This window comes from Leptosomus discolor, chromosome 2 (assembly GCF_034619465.1).
Source record: "Leptosomus discolor isolate bLepDis1 chromosome 2, bLepDis1.hap2, whole genome shotgun sequence".
Lineage (NCBI taxonomy): Eukaryota > Metazoa > Chordata > Aves > Leptosomiformes > Leptosomidae > Leptosomus > Leptosomus discolor.
The window spans coordinates 81,110,161-81,129,096 of NC_141392.1; the positions used below are offsets into that span (position 1 = coordinate 81,110,161).

Sequence of the window (18,936 nt, forward strand, 5' to 3'; positions counted from 1 at the left end):
TTGTTTACTACATTACAAATTTTTTATAGTATCTGATACTAAAAAATAACTTTACATGCTATAACTTTAATGAAATATACTCTAATTTACAATAGAATTAGAGTGTATATAATAGTATAAAGTATTGTAGTATTATAATAATTATTTTATTAACATAAAGTGTTTAATAGTATATTATAGCACATAACATTAGCAGAGTATATTTGTTTAGAATTGAACTTTGGCAGATGTTTTTTAATTGAAGTTTTGAGGACATTTACCTTCATATGAATGCAACATTAAGTGCAGTTATGTACGTTAGGCTGAGCTTAAAACGGTACAAAATAATATGAGAATTAATCTAATTTGTCCTTCTGCAAAAACAGATGTCATACATATATTCCAGTATTGATAAATCTTGGTCTAATTTGATTTTACAATGCCTTGATCATGGAGCTTTCCTAAACTTCCTGGTGAGTATCCTTCAGGGGTTATCTGTCTTCGCCGTTAGAAGATTTTTTTATTATTTTTATTTTTAACAGAAATGTATTTTCAACATAAATCCTACTCAAATTTTATTACCACTTTCCTTATCTGAATAGCTTTCTTCCCCAGCCACTGCTGTTTGCTTTTTGAAGACTGTTGTAGTTATCTCTGTTCAGTCACATTTATTTAGCCTAAGCATCAATTCATTTAAACTTTTTGTAAAGGTCATGCTTCATTTATGTTTAGTCATTCTCATTTTTCACTTCTGGACTCCCAGTTGGTTTGCACTTCTTGAATTAAGTTGCCCAAAACATAATGTATTGCCCCAAGGTCATACTGCTGCTGAGCAGAGTGGAAGGTTTATTTAGCATGTCCAAATAACAGCATTTCTGTTCCAAGGTTTCATTTTTTGCAACAGCATAGTGGTTTTGGTTCATGTACAGACTGATCTGCTCTTTCTCTTTTCCCTGTCCAACTACTGTCTTGCCAGTTGTTTTACATCCTGTATTTGTTGAGATAATTATTCCTAAGGGTCAGATTAATCTATTTTGGCTTTAGCCATGTAAAATTTAGGCAACTGGTCTAAACTGGTTACACAGACTTGTAGGGACAACACTATAGAGAAAAGACTTCTAAGGCTGATTCATACTAAGATGGATGAAGTGAACCAGCTAGAAGGAACCTAGACAACTAGTTTAGATGGTGAATTTCCAAATTAGCAGGGAAAATAGGCAAGATTGATCTCATCCTCAGTGTAGCATCTTGAAATTGTATTACTGCCTTTCATCCATTAATGTATCTGTTCTTTAACTTATTAAGGCATTTAAATTCTTACTCCATCCTCCAAATGCTTTTGCAGCTCCATGAAGCATAATATAAATTGAAAGTTTAGGGAGTATAATCTTTAGTCTAACATTAGGATTACTCATGAAAATATGCAATAGTATTGAGTTGGATAGACTCCTGTGGAACCCCATTTGATTTGATCCTGTCATTTCAACAGCAAACTGTTGGTATTTCCTCTGAGTGCTTAAAGGATCCTGCTGAAAGTGATAGTTTTTAGTTAATATAACTGGAGAATATAAATCTGACAATCATTCTGTAGGTCTGTTGCAATCACCTTCAACACTGGTTATCATTATTATTAGCATATATAATTTTCTCTGGAGTGTAGTCTTGAAAGCAGATTTCATGAAATCACATTTGCATGAAAACAAATGAATTGATGTTTGGGTTGTCGTTTCATGAACAGGTGTCACAAAATTGGATTTTAATGCAGTATCTGTTTAACTTCAGCATCTAGCCTGAATCAAGAAACCTTTCTTCATCTTACACTTAGTATGCCTCTGAGTCAGTGGTTTGCATTGATTCTCAAAAAAAAACCTGATTCGGGACAAAAAAAACCCATGACTTGCTTCCTCTCGCATACAAATCTGTGAAAGAAAATCAAACTATTGAGTTCAAGGTGTGTTGAAAAGGAAATTTGGAACAAAATATTACTGTAGCTATCTCGTATTTTTTTCACGTAGTATTGGATTAATCCGCATCTTGCAGTAAAATGCTTTACAGAAGCAGAACAGGGGGGGGGGGGAAACTGATCAAGAACAACTGCTTCTTGAAGAACAGTTCCTAACTTTTAGAGAAAAAAGTTATCTCTGTGTTATGGAGAGTAGGTATTTGATCACTGATTTTTTTTCAAAGTACCAGGAAAAGGAACACAGACTCTCTCCTCCTACTCTGCCTGATCTTAAAATAAAAATAAATAAATACATAAACAAAGGGTTATCATTATGCCAAAAAAAGTTATTCTGAACTTTTTATATTTACAGTTAATGAAATACACAGGACCATTGTGATGAGCCTTAGAAGTGTGCCACTATAAGTACACTGGAAAAACTGGTAGCTGAGGTAGTCTTTTATTTTTTATCCTGAGGTTGTGCAACCCAAGCCTAAAATTTCGTTGTAGTACAGAGGAGGAATGACTTTGAAACCCTTTTCCTTGCAACTTTGAAAGAAAAAAGAAAAAACAAACAAGCAAACAAACAAAACCCAAAAAAAAAAACAAAAAACCAAGCAACAATATTGTGTTTCTCAGAAATGTCGATGTATTTCCAAAAAATATTCTTGTCCCTTGTTTCTCCTTGTAAATTCTTCTCCAGTAAACAATCAGCTTTAGCCCAAATAGTGCTATAATGATGCTTAAAGACATACACAAATATACTCTACGCTCATGTTTTGTTGTTATTCTACTGTATCTCTGTTCTATATGAGAAAGGGGCTGGGGGAGAAGAAAGTGCAGAATAACATTGGGAGGACTAGAAAATAAACAGGCTGGATGCAGTGTCTCAAGGGACAGGCACTTGCTGAAAGTTGTCAGATCTGATTAAGGAAACTATTGGCATCAATCAGACCTGACAGTCGTTTATCAGAGGTTAGTATAACTATAATTAGTGAACGGATTAACAGCAAAGAGGAAAAGAGGGTAATGTTTTGGATCAAACTCCTTTAAAACATCATTACTTAAACTTGAAGGCTGAGTGGCTAATTATATATTTTACAGTTTAAGAGCTAAATTTCACAAAGCGTGCAAGCTGTTCTTCTTCACTATGGTTGTTAAAATAAGGTTTGTACTGACTCTAAACAGACTGTTTTTTCCTAGGAAAAAAATATGCAGCGGGCAGGTGCTCCTATCATATTACTTCTCAGTACAGCTATTGTGATCGTAACATATATTATTTTCTGGTTTCTCCTCAGATTAATGTAACTACTCCACATGTAAAGCTTTATATTCTTTTAATAAGAAAAAATAAACAAACAACTTCAATGCTTTCACAGCAGCAACAAAAAGGAATTCTTCTACCTAATTCATCAGCTTGACTGGTTTTACTGGGTTTGATTCTAGTTTATTTTGACTATGTCAGAGTCCATTGTATTGAGGTTTAAAAGTAGTGTTGGAACTTACAAATGAATTTTGTAATTGCTGGGACATCCAGGACCATGCTGAAAGCGTAACATTTAAAATTTTAATGTATGAACTTAAATCTGTTAATCATACCTGTGAAACTGAGTATACAACAAATAAAACAGTATTGAAAAACAAATTAGTTGAACAGTACATGTCAGATGTCATGAATGTCTTGCTCTGCTAAGCCAGTGTGCTGGCACATTGTGTATTGGTTGTCTTTTCATTAGGTTGACCAGCTGGGTTCTGTAAAAGACCTAAATCATCATGAGTTCCTAGGATTAAATTATAAAATAAAACATGCTGAACAAAGTTATGCTTCTTCAGTTGAAAATTCATTTGCCATTTTAATGAGGTCTGAGTGGCAGCTGTTACAACTTTTGTTGTTCCCTTGATTTCTAGACCTATTGTTGATTGATTATTGGTGTTAGCTTTGGTGGCTTACCAATTGCTGCTGATACACACCTCTGTAAGTCTTTCCAACATGAAAAATACGATCTTTTATGTAGATACTTTCTGTAAGTATAGTAGTCTTATTGAATGTTTCTAAGATGCTTTTATATATATATAAAAATATATATACTTATATATAAATATATATTTTTATATATATATACTTATATATAAATATATATTTTATATATTTTTATATATTTTTTTATATAGATATGATTTTGTACTGCTGTTACTTTAGACCACAAATACCTGTTAAGATTTGGTATAACATCGTCTATTTAACCAAGTGGGCATACTGCTCATCTGCGTATCTTTGTATCATAAGGAATCTGCTTCACTGGGGAGAGAATTCTGTTTTAACTTTGTAAAACACAGCATCAGATGATTGTCTCTGAGTTATGAAAAACAAAATATTTATATTCATTATTTATTACTTCCTACCTTCCTACCTCAAATTCTTGTTTTGAATTGCTGCCCTCTGTTTTACTTTCTATAAGTTTATTCCGTTCCCTGCCTGAGCTCCAGCTCACATGAGGTTTTGTGAAATGCTTGAATAAATCATCCAGAGTAAGACTGCAATAAAAGGAGGAATAAAAACAGCATTATGAAAGTGACTTGCAGACTGCTGCTCTTGTAACATGTTTTGATGAAGTTTTACCTCAGAGAGTGCCAAAGTGGTAAAGTGTCCCTCATGGGGTGTGATATCAGGTATCTAATATTAAAATTTGTGAGAAGCTCCAAAGCATCACTGATTAGAAGGGAAATATTTCCAAATTGTAGAAAGCCCTGGCATAGCAGCGCTCCCTATGGAATTGCAGAATATGCTGCATTGCAATGAGAGGCTGCTTTGGGTGGATGTGTGTAGTTGTGTGCAGTTTTCTGTGTCTCCATTTCTGCACAAGTAAAACTCTTTCAGTGAATTTGCTGCCAGAACAACGCACCGAGATAAATAGTTATAGCATGAATAGAGTAAACTGTAGGTTGGCCATACCCCTTTGCCAAAAAGCTGTCAGAAGATGAGAAGTGCTGGCTGTGACTGAGCAAAGCTTCCTCTAGAATCAGCCACATATTCTTAAATGCTGTTTTCAAGTGTGGTAAGGGGAAATTATAGATGTTTGTAAAGGAGTGGGAGAAGAAGAGAGAAGACCAATAGTAAGGTGAAAACAATAAAGACAAGGAAGTTTTATTGATTGAAAACTGTGGAAATAGATCTTTGAAAGACTATCTTTGAATATTGAAGAGACAGCAGCAGTGGCTAGACCAGAATTCTTCGTTGGTGTCTGTCCATAATGAATCACTGTGGTGGAGACAAACTTGCTACAGGCAGTAACATAGAAAGAGGCTGGTTTCATACTTCCAAAGCTTTTAGATCCTTCGAGCTTCTGTTTCAAACATGAACTATGTTTTTTTCTTTAACTGTATATACAAATGAAATAGGCCTTACAGTCGATCTTCTCCAACATCATCGAGGCACTTCAGAAAATACTTTTTGTAAGTTTACTGAATTCTTATATTTGGAATGATTCTTTATTTCATCACATCTAATTTCAGTGAAAGACTTCTTTTTAATCTGCAAATGATGAAATAATTTTGAGTCATATCTAACCATTGTTTTATTTTGTTAAAAGGCAAATTTCTGAAATACCTGACATGAATTTTCCAGTGGAGAATATATATTTCAGTAATTTCCAGGCTGTATATTAGCTGTTTTGGTCTCGTTACCTCTCCTTGGTTTTGGTTGTGGTATCTTCAATCAGACTTTTTTATGCTAACAACAAAATGAGTAACTCCAGCACCATTGGTCATTGCACAGGAGGAGCACAGGAGGCCTTTAGAGGACAGATGCTCACATAGCCACAGGCATCAGGTGTTTCTTATAATAACGTTTGGTTTTTCTTTTTCCTTTCCTGAGGATACTTAATATAAAATGGGAAAGATACGAAGAAGAATAATGTAAAAGAAATGGCTGTTAGGATAAAGTAAATACAGAATGAAATTACAGTGGAATTGTGTATTTCTTGTTGATTTAATCAATGCTTTGAGAAACAATATTGTGAACTTCACAGAGACAGATAACAGAAACAGTATTTGCTGTTTATTTAGCAGTTATTCTAATTATTTCAAAGCAAAGAGGAAGTTGTACTTTCATATAGGTATGTTAAATATGAAAATATCTCTATTGTGCTGCAGGGGTGTGATGACATATGGTCATGAAATGTTTGTGGATCTTGATGCAGCTTTGGGAAGATAATTTCATTTTGGAAACTTCCCATAACAAACAAGCTTTATTATTGTGATCGTTTGGCATCTGCAATGTTTTCCTTGTGTAGAGACCTTTGGATTTGTTCATTATAATCTACAGCTTATTCTACAGTTTCTTTCTAGACAGAATGATAGATGTTAATGCCTAGTGTATACAATATGAATTCAAACTTACAGATCAAATGTTTGTGTGTGTGTACCATTGTACGTATTTTCACAATTCTGAAATAAGTCATACGTATTTACGTCCTGTGTTAAGGAAAGATATTGAAACTACATATTAGTTCGTACTACTTTCTGCTCTACTTACAGTATGGCAGTGTGCAGGCTTATTTCTGGAGTAGTGCTGATGCTCAGAATATCAACACTATCCAGTCTAAGTACAAGGTACTTTTCTACCTTTATGCTATAGAAAGCTATGTAACCACATATTAAGAATACTGTGTGCTCATGCGCAGGGCATGGAGGTAAATAAATGATAGAGGGTATTAATATAATGCCTTACTAGAAAGCGCTTGCATACTTCGTACTACAGGATGATGATTTTTATAGAGTCTGTGGTGAGCTATAGGTGTGTTGAACTTTAAAAAAATTGTGTACCGTAGTAGAGTACTTATCTGTTCCTGCCTAGATGAGAATGAAGTCTGTTGCTGTGGTTGGTTCTTTCAAGTAATGATCATGGCTAAATGTTAAAATTGACCACTGTTGACATTGTTATTCCTAATGACAGGTATTTGCTGTGTCTCAGAAAAATTCCACAAAAATCTGTTCCCCACCTTCTATGAAAACTTCTACATGCAATTGCACAGCACCTTGCCATCTCTAACAGTTCTTGGCCTAGCTTTTGCATAAGCCCACTAAAAGATTTTTAAAAAAACCCAAGCATTTTAAATCACCGTGATTCTGGGAAGCACTCTCCATGAAGAATTACTGCTCATAACTCATTTGTGAACACTAGCAGGAAACTCAAATCATGGAATTGAATGCTAAGCTGAAGACAGGTGAAGTGTTTGGGAGGTGGAGCAACTGGTCTATTTGTGCAGTTATAGAAGATTTTCTCAAAAGATTTTGTTTTGTGCGTTCTCTGTTTTGATCCATCAGAATTTTGTACACCTTTTGCTATCTTCACTACTTTTCTGTTCAGAGCTTTTAATTCATCAGTTCAATTCAGGTTAGTCCTCTGGGATTGTTTTACTGGCTAATTCTAGTGCCTGTATGATTAGCAATTCTTTATTTAGACTTAAAATCTAATAGTTGGTACCAATTTTGTAGTTCCACAAAAGCCTTTATTCATATTCATTTTGTAAAAATTATTTTATTGGACAGCTCACTGGCAGCAAGATCTGCTTCTGAATGGGGCTGATTACAGCTAACTAGTTTTCAGTCTTCTGTTCCTGCTGGGAATGTTGGGAATGTTTAATTTTTATTCTCAGGCATATCCATAGAATCTCTGCTATGAGAAATTTAACAATGCCTTTCCTTTGTAATAATTTCATCAATTCATTCAAAAGGCTTGTATTTAACTAATAGTTGAATTCTGTTTCTCATGTGCATCAGGAATAAAGACTTATAAAAATCTGTTTGAAGAGAAATTGCCAAAGGTATGATAGGTATGATTTGGCTTGTAGGATGTTTACTCAATCACAACATGCAAACATATATAAACCCATTGTCAGTCCCAAAATTTAGGTTGTTTTTAGGTGTGATAAAGCAAAAAAATAAAATGAGAACATGTTTAAAATTTGCCATGCATGCCTGCTTTACTAATGATGCTTTACCTTCCAGAAAGGTTTGAACAGATGTAAGGTAGACTATTTTGAGAATCCACTTTTCAGATAATGGGGCAGGGAGAATTTAATTTACTGACCTGATGATTCACAACCAACTGTTCTCCCTTTTATTTTTTGCAATCAGAATGGTATGTTCTCTAAAACAAAAATGGAACACCAGTCCCTTTCTTCTATCATCCCAGTTGATGTTTAACCTGAGATCTCGGTCAACAAGTTCTTTATACATTTTGGTTTGACGATATCTGGCAGATAGGAAGAATGACCTAGGTCTTTTCTAATTGTTATATGGAAATCGTAGTAATTAGGAAGTTATCTGTGGGGTTTTTTCAAGCAGAAATCAGATACTAGTCACATGCACAATGTGTTTGAGAGAACATAAAGCAGTGAAAAAATTCAAAGGGTTGCAAGTGAGCTGTTGACGAGGTAAACCTTCAGCCTGTGCTAGAAATTAATGTTGGACTCTGAGAAATTAATGGAAGATCATTCAGTTTCAATGAGACCATAAGCCTTTTCACACTAAGAAGAACCCCAAACAAAAACAACAACCCAGCAATTGTCAACATGTTGATCTTTGAAACTGTGGTTAAAATGTAACTTCCTCTCATTATGAAGTCTGGCTTCTAAGGGGGCTGAAGAGAAACTGAGAAAAATAATTAGCAAGTCATGCAACTATAGAAAAATGCATTTTCACACTCACTTGAAATTTTGTCAATTGACGTTAAATTATCAGCTGGTGTCGTTCCTTTTGACTTCATTTTTTGAACTGAAGAAATTGAACTTTTTTGTTTGAGTTCTTACCTGAACATTATGTAAAGTAGTGTAGGTATATGTTGAATAACCCCAAAGCTAAATGAAATCATTTGGGGTTTAAAGATTTATTATTGTTTTTTTAAACTGTTATCTTTTTTGGTATAAAAGTGAACTTCAGTGGCAGTGCTTACCTAAGGCAGAAGACTTTGTGATAAGCTCATGTTTTCCCTAGTAGAAAAAGTCGATGTGGAATATTTGCTAATGATAACCCAAAAAGCATTGGAAAACAAAAATTGTATGTGCAGAGAGAAATTTAACTTGACAGTAAAAATATTGACAGTTAACCCATTTCTATTCAGCCATACCCTAATACAGAAACCAGATTGAAATGTCTTGCATGAGTTGCAGTTCATTAAGCAAATGTGACACTTTATTTTCTAGCTATTTCAATACTGAAAGAGGTGAAGTGGTAAAATAGCAATATAAATGAATAAGCTTCTCAGTGTGCTGGTAACTCAAGTCAAAGTAAAAAAAGAAAATATTAAAAAGATGTTTCAAGACTTGATTGCTTTGTCCTTCCCTTTTGCCCAAACAGAAAGTAGAATCCTTTGGCTGAATCTGAGTTTTGAGTTTATAATTTTGTGGATAAAATATGTTGTCTCTGAAAATCAATTATAAAAGAAATGCCACTACACCCTTTAAAACTAATTATGAGATATATGATAATGCTGCTTTGTTTATTATTTTAATTGAAAAAATAATCTGTAGCTTTGTTAACATTTGCTGATAGTCAACATTTTCTTTTAGCTGATATTTTGTGCTAGCACTTTATATATTTGAATTTTAAGGTTTCAGACTACAAAGCTGATTTGGGTTTTTTTGGAGGAATTTTTAACTCAACTGTAATATCTATCTGCAAAATAAATGTAAGAACCAATCATATTTTCTGACAAGACATTCTCTGGAGATCTCTGGTCTTACTAAATGAGACAGTATATCAAGTATAGCTTTTAATTCAGGTCATTACTTTGAGTAGCATTGCTGTTTTAAAATAAGATCAAAGACCATTATAATGAATATTTAGTCATCACTTGGAAACAGAAGAATTAATGATACGATTTTAAATATATATCCTGATAACATGACTGACATTATAAAAAAAAAACCCCTGTGATCTGAACATTGCCAATTTAGATTTAGCAAATTAGCTAAGTAGCTTGCGTTTGTAGTATTTCACACGTTAAAATCTTAATATGCATTGCTAAATATATTTCCTCACTGTTTGTTAATTAATGTTCTGTGGAAGTACAGCTGCTAATTTTTTGTGGTTGACATGGCTCATTTTAAAGTGATAACGGTTGCATCTGTAGTAGTGTTACCATTCAGTTCATAAATTATGGTTATACATTTTTACACCTAATATTTTGTACAAGCATTTGAAAAATTTGTATTTGGTAACAAAACGCACCCAGTAATATTTTAAGAAAACATAGAAATAATCCACACGTGTCAGCACTCTCTCAGTGATATTAGTGATTCAGTGTGTCTTTCATGTGTTAAGTTTTAAAGATTGCAGGACAGGAACATCTTTTTCTGTACTATCACAAAGTCTCTTCAGGAGTAATGCTTGGTAATTACTAGAGATTGATATATTCTGATGGTAAAATAATGGGACTGGAACAATATTGTGAGGCAGTGCACAGAAAAATATTTCTCTGAGGAGAATAAATAAATATTATCAGGATATATCTTGTGGAGATCAAGTGAAGAAAGAAGTATTCATAAAGTATCCATAAATGCATGTGTACTTAAGCAAACTGAGCATACATACGTCCATGGGCTCTGATGGAGTGCATCCATAAGTGCTGAGGGAGCTGGCTAATGTCATTGCAATGTCACTCTCGATAATCTTTGATCAACATGGTAACTGGGAGAAGTGACTGAAGATGGCAAAAAGCAAATGTCCCTGCTGTCTTCAACAAGGGCAAGAAGTAGGACCCAGGGAATGCCAGGCTGGTCAGCCTCACCTGGGAAGGGGATGGAGCAGCTAATCCTGGAAACAATTTCCAGGCACATGAAGGAGAAGAAAATCATATCATGAGTAATCAACTTGGCTTCACGAAGGGGAAGTCATGCTTCACCACCTTGATAAATTTCTATGATGAAATGACTGGTCAGGTAGATGAAAGGGGAGCAGTGGATATTGTCTACCTAGACTTAAGTAAGGCCTTTGATACTCTCTCCCATAAATCCTCATAAAGAAGCTATTATTTATGGGCTGGCTGAGCAGACAGCGAGGTGGATTGAAAACTGCCTGAATGGCTGCACTGAGAGGGTGGTGATCAGTGCCACAAAGTCTAGTTGGAGGCCACTGGCTAGCAGTGTACCCCAGGGGTTAATACTGGGTCCAGTCTTGTTCAACATCTTCATTAATAATCTGGATGATGGGGCAGAGTGTGCCCTCAGTAAGTTTGCTGATGACACCAAACTCAGAGTAGTGGCTGGCACACTAGGGCATTGGGCTGCCATCCAGAGAAACCTCGACAGGTTGGAGAAATGACCTGACAGAAACCTCAGGAAGTTCAACAAAGGCAAGTGCAAAAGTTCTGCCCCTGGGGAGGAATAACCCCATGCACCAATACGTGCTGGGGGCTGACCAGCTGGAAAGCAGCTTGGCAGAAAAGGACTTGGGGCTCCCAGTGGACACAAAGTTGAACCAATGTGCCCTTACTGTGTTAGACAAAGTGTTGGCAGCAGGTGGAGGGAGGTGATTCTTCCCCTCTGCTCAGCACTGCTGAGACCACACTTGGAGTACTGTGTCCAGTTCTGGGCTCCCGAGTAGAAAAGAGCCATGAACATACTGGAGAGAGTCCATTGAAAGGCCGCAAAAATGAAGGGACTGGAGCATCTCGTATGGAGAAAGGCTAAGAAAGCTGGGACTGTTCAGCCTGGAGAAGTCTCAAAGGGTGTTCCCATCAATGTATATAAAAACCTGAAGGGAGGATGCGAAGAGGACAGAGCCAGGTTCTTTTCAGTGGTGCCCAGTGACAGAACCAGAGGCAATGGGCACAAACTGAAACACAGGAGGTTATGTCTGAACATCAGGAGACACTTTTTTACTCTAAGGGTAATTGAGCACTGGCACAGGTTGCCCAGGGAGGTGATAGAGTCTCCCACTGGGAGATACTCAAAAGCTACCTTGATATGTTCCTGGGTAACTCCATAGTTAGCTCTACATGGCCGTACTTGAACAGGGGAGTTGGCCAAGATGACCTCCAGAGGCCCCTTCCAACCTCAGCTGTTCTGTGATTCTGTATGAATTATATCAGGCTGTTTTTCGAAAATGTTGAGGCAGTGAATCAATTGATTTCTAAAAGCTGTTAATATGCTGACAGTCCTTGAGGTAATTGAATGTTCTGATTGGAAGAAATGCTCTTGCTCAAATTTAGACTAGCAATTTTCATAAGGGCTTTTCTTAGCCAGGGCTTTGAAGCATTATTCAGAATTACCCAGTGTTTGTACCCCTTCCATTGTATAATTTCTGTGATAAGAAGCTGGTTTTGTTAACAATGTTAATGTGTACCATTTGGATACCTCACAGCACCACACTTGGAGACCACCCAACCTGTCTTGATGTTTTCTTTTTTTGTCAGTCTAGGATCTAGTGCAGCAATCTTCATTTTTCTTATTTGTACATTGTGTTCTCACGGATGATAAGATTTTATTTGAGAAGAAAATATTGTGAGTCAAATATTTTGTTGGGTTTATGTTATCTGTTCAGATTTGAGATCAACTCTTTTACTTTATGGGTTTTTTAGTACTCTACCATGGCTGCTTAGAATATAGCAAATGCTGACTAGATGAAAACCATTGTTGTGTGTGTAAGCTTTTGTAGGAACTTACTAGTAGTATTTTTGCTGTAGAAGCCTTATCAACTATAAGGTTGAACTGTGTCATCTTAGTGTGTTATTTCTGAATATCTAAAGTTAAGAGAAAGACCCATTGTAAAGTGTGTTCATTATAAAAGAGCTGATAAGGATCAGATGCATGTTTTCTGTCTGATTGTAGACTCAGTTCTTATTTGTGATGTGAAGCATAGGTTCATTAAATACTAAATGTTAACATTTATTTATTACTGTTTGGGGTTTTTTCATGAAGTGGAATTAAGAGAAAAATATTTCTTGAGAGGAAAAATATGGATGTAATATTGCTTTAAGAGTCAAAGTCTTTGGTACTAAAATGTGTATTAAAATAACCTTGGAATCAAAATCCATCCAAGTTGCAGGCAAAAAGTTGACAATTTAGTTAAAAATACTGTGTCAAATAAAGTTATACTGATAGAAGTAGGAAGTTCTTGCAATTTAGAATTCCTGTTTTAAACCTAGTTTGGTCACGTATCTAATATTTGTTATATCTGTCCTCTTATAGGATAAGGTAATTTGAGATCATTGACTGTAATTTGGTCAATGTCAGTAGAATTTTAGAAAACAAGTGTCCTTTTCTCCAGATCCTGTCACAAGTTGGTAAGCTTATTTATGAACATGAACCACTTACAGATTCATGATCACTGGACTGCGTTTTCTTTTAGTATCATGCCTATTTGTCAAACCTGTTAGAAGTTTCCACATTTTGCCGATTCTTAGTATCTTTCAATGATTGGTAGTTGAATTTTAAAAAGTTTCATTTCAGTCAAGATAATCAAACAATCTCTGTCATCTTTTACTCATTAAAGCATTCATTTTGCTCTAGATATCACCTGAGCAAGATTTTCCTCATTTCTAAACTGTTATATTGGGGCTTTGAAACCACAAAATATGGTTTTTCCTTTTTATTTTCTGAGTGATTTTCAATGGCAAAGTTACAGAGTAACCTTTATTTTAATAGTTCTTTTTTTTTTTTTTTTTTTTGTGAAATAAGTGTGACTGTAAGGTGAGCTTTGTGCATGTCCGAAAAACCTCAAGCTTTGATAGGCAGTGATTCATTAGATTTGTTATGACGATAAATAATTGCCCTTAAATCATAGTCAAAATTTGCAGGCAAGTTACTACTGAATTTCAGTGAATGAGATTCAGTTCTGTGGGGATTTTATACATAGCAGTTGGCACTTAAATGGGAAATTAATTTTTGTTGAATTGTATTTGAGAGATCTGCATTAACATTTCTATTTGAAATGGCTGCTGAGAATTTTTGGAGAGGAGGGCTGAGGTGCTTTCTTTAGAGTGACCACTTTGTGTCTGATCTTAATTTTAAAAATGCTGCTTTCTTGAATTCTTGTGGTAAAGTCATACGAAGTGACTGCTGAGTATGTTGTCATTGTGGGGGATGGAGGGTACTACAAATGACTGGCAATTGGAGAGTTAGTGTATCTCAGTTTTATCTGTTTGATAGTCTGTTACTTGGGGATTTATGCAAAAAGAGAAGCCATTGCAGGAGCAGGCAAGAAGTGGCACTTAACCACAGATGTATGTACATGAAACAGTAAAAGTTTGGAAGTTACCTTTCCCAGTACTGGTGGAAGTCGTTTGATCTGTTTTGCCAGCGCAGGGATCAAGATACCAAAATGTACAACTTGAAAGTGTGCCTTAGAGAGAAGGCATTTCATATGGAACTGGGAACTATCAGCTCAGGCTTAGGTATGAAGGGGGGCTCTTAGATGTTTACTGTGCTGTGATGAAGATTAGAAATATTTTATCACAGGTAATTTTTAGTGGGACACATACATAAATGACTCACACGGTTATATAAGGAGTTGATTCTGGATAGCTGCTTAATAGTTTTAATGTGGAAGATATAAACAAATGATCCACAATAGCCTGAAGTTATTAGTTGGTATTTCCGTATGTTTTTTCATACTGAATCCTACTAATGACCATCCAGTACACGTAGATGCAGCAAACCATGTCTGCCTCATATGTAAAATAGGTAAGACTTAAGATAGCTTCATTAAGTTCTACATTGTGTTTACTCTGCGGTACATTAAAATACTGGGGTTTTTTTTATAAATTTCAATCTGGATTTTTCTTTGTAAATGCTTAATATTTCTTTTTTTCTGCTCTACTAGATGCTCGTGACTACTCCAGAGAAATGGGATGTAGTGACAAGAAAAAGTGTTGGTGATGTAGCCCTCTCTCAGCTGGTAAAACTCTTGATTCTTGATGAAGTTCATCTGTTGCACGAAGACAGAGGACCAGTACTTGAAAGCATAGTAGCACGTACTTTACGTCAGGTAAGAGCTTCAAAATAATTTTATTTTTGTCAAGAATAGATAGATTTCAGTGTAAAGGGAGAAGTGCTTAGACAATGAAATCAAAATGCTTAGGCAGCTTACAAATTATTTTATAGCTATTCTGTACTAAGAATGAAGAAGAATTTTTGTCTTCTACCTTCTCTTCTGTATTGTATCAACTATCAGATTCCTAGGATGCATAATTTATTACATAATCAAAATTGAACATCTTTTCTTACCAGGAATGCTGCTTTTAATTAGCAGCATTTTTCCTTTTTTTTTTTTTTTTCTTTTGAGTAGTGTCTTAAATCTAAGTAAAACTTTCAGCACTGCTAGAAAAATACAACATGATTTTTACTTTAGCATAATTGGTCCTTTTTTTTTCCCCCCCTCCCCCATGCTTTAGTGGTACTTTCTAAATACCAAGATTTGAAATGGCAAAAGGAGAAAAGGATGAATGGGGGGTGGGGGGGTGATGTGGTCTTCTACAAAAGAAGGATTCAGAGTTCATTGGTCTCAATGGTGAGGTGTGCATCTACAAGAAAAATAAAATGTGGAATTTGGGAATTAATAAAAAGAATGGAATTAGGATAAGTAAATAATGGTAACGAGAGGAGAGAGTGCCTTTTTTTTATTGTCATGCAGAGCAAAAGTATGTCAATACAAATAATCTGTAACAAATTAAAAATAAGCGCAGTTGGTATTGTTATTGCTCTATTTGTAGCATGTAAAATTTTTCTTGGTAAGGCTATAGTAACCTTATTAAGGCTCTCTGAATCATCTGATTCCAGGTCCTCTAAGAACAGAATTAAATGTATGTCTGCTGTAATCCAGTACAGAAAGTGTAAAGTTCCTGTATAAACAACATAAGTAATAATTCCTTAAAGAAAGTAATCTTGGAAAGACTTTTTTTTTTTTCCAGAGGAGAATAGTGCTTTGTAAAGTTTGGACTACCTCAAAGGCACTAAAGCTTAACCTGTTTGATACCATATTAGCTTTCTTAAATAGTTTTGATAACTTGTTTTCCTGAAGTGTCTTTAAAGTAAAGCACCTCACCTTTTAGCAGTGACCATGATGGTCATGGTCTTCATGTCAGATTGCAAGACTCAATTCATTTTTTTACTGCAAACTTTCATGAGATTTGTAAGATAGGCTTCAGCTATCCAACATAGGTGTCTAGAGCCATTTCGTCTGTCCTGCGTTATTCAGCTTGGCATCCTGTTTCTGCTTCATTTGGACACAAACCTCCCATAGATCCTTCCCTTTTGTGTCTGTCAAGCATGTGCAGGTAATTTCAGGAATATAAAATCTGAGGCAATTATGTCTTGGGTACTGAATCCTACCCTTAGTGCATTTACTGTAATATAGCAGAACCTTGCTTCAACACTCATTTAAAAATAGCTCTCTAGGGTGCTTTAATCTTCTAGGATTTCAAGGTTTGTTTTACCTAACACATTGGAGTTTAATTCATCTGGAATTGAAGCTACTCATTTGTAACCCTTCCTTAAGTGAAACAGTTGGGAAGAAAAACAAAACACCAATCTCGAAATTAACTACCTCACCTTTTTCAAGACCTTATTTATTCTAAGTTGATAAGAAAGGCAGTAGTGGAGACCACTATGAATCTTTACAAGAAGGTAGTTGAAGAGTGGAAAAATTTGCAGTATAAAATTACATTAAAAAATCTCCATAATTAAGCAGAAAACAAAACCACTTGTAGAAATATTTATAATTACACAGTAGAAAACAATTCCATACAAAAATATTTTGAATTGCAAGCCTCCCAGAGAGCTTGTGGACCAACAGGAGATGTTTTTGTACAACTGTTTTACCTTTTATATATGGAAACAAATAATAAGAGGGTTAGTTTTAGAAATTACACTGAAATGTTATACTGCAGCATCTGAGCCTGCAAGCATAGGTCTGTGAAGTTTGTGGTACACATCCATAACTGATTATGGAATTACTGGAACTTCTGTTTGGTGACTAAAAAAAATAACATGAATTTTCTGATTTCGGAAGTATTTCACTGGAGTTTAGTGAAAATACTATTACAGATGTTTTAAGTATAAAAATATCACATATAATAATATTTTAATGATATTTTGCAAGAAAAAAAGTTGGTTACATTTCTTTGGTTTCGTTTCCTGCTCATAATTCTGTTTTATGCATTTTGATACAAATCCATAAATGTTCCTGGAGCAGGAACTAAACCCAGGATATCCAGCCCATCCCTGGAGAATGTCCTTCTGACTTCGATGGTTCTGTATGAAACCTTAAGCTCCTCTCCAGCCCTTCTGAAAGTAGTTCTAGAACATATTTTTTTTATTGGTTTCTATAGAAACATTATACTCATTCAGTATTCATGCACACAGGAAGGAGGTAAGAATAATTGTTCAGTTCTTAAAAACCAAACAAACAAAACAACAACAACAAAAAAAAAAGACCCAAACAAAACAAAACAAAAACCCCATTGACAGCATCAATCTAAAGTATCCTTATGTCAATTACACCACTGCAGTAGTTGCTGAAATCAATTGCCTGGTTTGTATACTGGTTTCAGACATCAGAAATACTGACTAGTTTTTCCTAACTTGTAGTGGAATCATAGACTTGTTTATATTGGAAAAGACCTTTAAGCTAATGAAGTCCAACCATTAACTGGATCATCAAGTTCAACTGTTAACCAGAGTGATTCAGAAAGTGATTAGATAAGTAATTCAAATAAAAATCTATTGCAGATTAATAGTCACTGGATCAGGCTGGGGGCTGTAGTAACTGGGCTATGCTGGCAAATATCATTGACATTTTCCCAGTTTCTGTACTGTCCCTTTTGGCCACTGTAGGAGATGGTATATTGAAGTAGTTGGATTTTTGGTCTGACCTGGAACAGTCATTTTTTGTATCACTTTTAGGACAGAACTGTGATAAATTCCTTTGAATACTACTTCAGCATTTTCAATAAATCACTAATAGCTACTCTAATAATGTACGTACCTAGAGTTTCATCTTGAACATACTTCCCTAGCTTGTATATGAGACTATCTTATGAGACAATGTCATGGTTCCTGTGGAGGTCAGGATGCATAATGTACAGTATGCAGGACTTGTTATCCTGTCTCATGGAAAAAGCATCTCTCTTGTTTTGTTGGAGTGTGTGAGGTGAGTGAGGGTGGTTTTGCTTAGATGGTGGATAATAGAAAAACAGACAATGGATTTTTTTTTTTTTTTAGGGGGTTGTTTTTTTTTTTTTTGGTCTTTTTAAGAATTAGTGTTCAGCTAGCTATTTGGGCCTACAACTGTGCCAGAAAATAATGTTTTGAGATCTGCGTTCATATGCTGCATAAATACAGCTATACAAATACATTCTCAAAACAGAAATATCCTGATGCATTAACAGAACTGTCCTAATTTGTACCTGAAAATACTTGAATTATTGTTGTACTTTCCCCCAGATGAACACTGAGTCACACCACTTACTTTAACATGTTCATTTTAACTTATGGCATTTTTTAGATCAGTTTTTTTAAACCTGGAAGGAACATATATATTGGAATTGCTGACGATTTTACTCACAGCAGAACGAACAGCATATTCGTGCATGTTTGCACTTTTCAAATTTTAAAGAATGTTTTTGCAAGTGATTTAAATTGACTTTGCTAAACATTTTGGTGGGAAAATTGCTTTGAGGTCTGTTATATACTGTAGGTATAACATCAAACAACTTCTTTGAATCCAATTTATAGCTTTGATGTTTAAAGTTATAGTCTAGAGCATAATGCAGATGTAAAACTGAAATGCTTAAACTTTTTAATCAAACTTCTCATACTTCTGTAATATCTGCTAAGCTTATTAGCTTGAAAGAAAAAAATGATGGCTTTTAAAGGACACTGAATTATTTTGTCTTAATTATTCAGAGATTTTGATGACTTCTTTGCTGCTTACGGGTATTTTTTCACAGAAAGCATATTGAATATTATACTTGAGTGATACATGAGTTTTGATACCTTTTTCCAACTGTTTGA

At 35.0% G+C, this 18,936-nt stretch overlaps 1 protein-coding gene across 2 annotated transcripts in view; it reads left to right on the forward strand.

Moving 5' to 3' along the window:
- Window positions 1-18,936, forward strand: part of ASCC3 (activating signal cointegrator 1 complex subunit 3) — a 270,966-nt gene that overhangs the window by 78,457 nt on the left and 173,573 nt on the right. For both annotated transcript variants that reach the window (XM_086482448.1, XM_086482447.1), the window contains exon 10: window positions 14,747-14,911. In XM_086482448.1, the coding sequence (XP_086338574.1) occupies window positions 14,747-14,911 (165 nt within the window). The remainder of the gene's footprint in view (window positions 1-14,746; window positions 14,912-18,936) is intronic.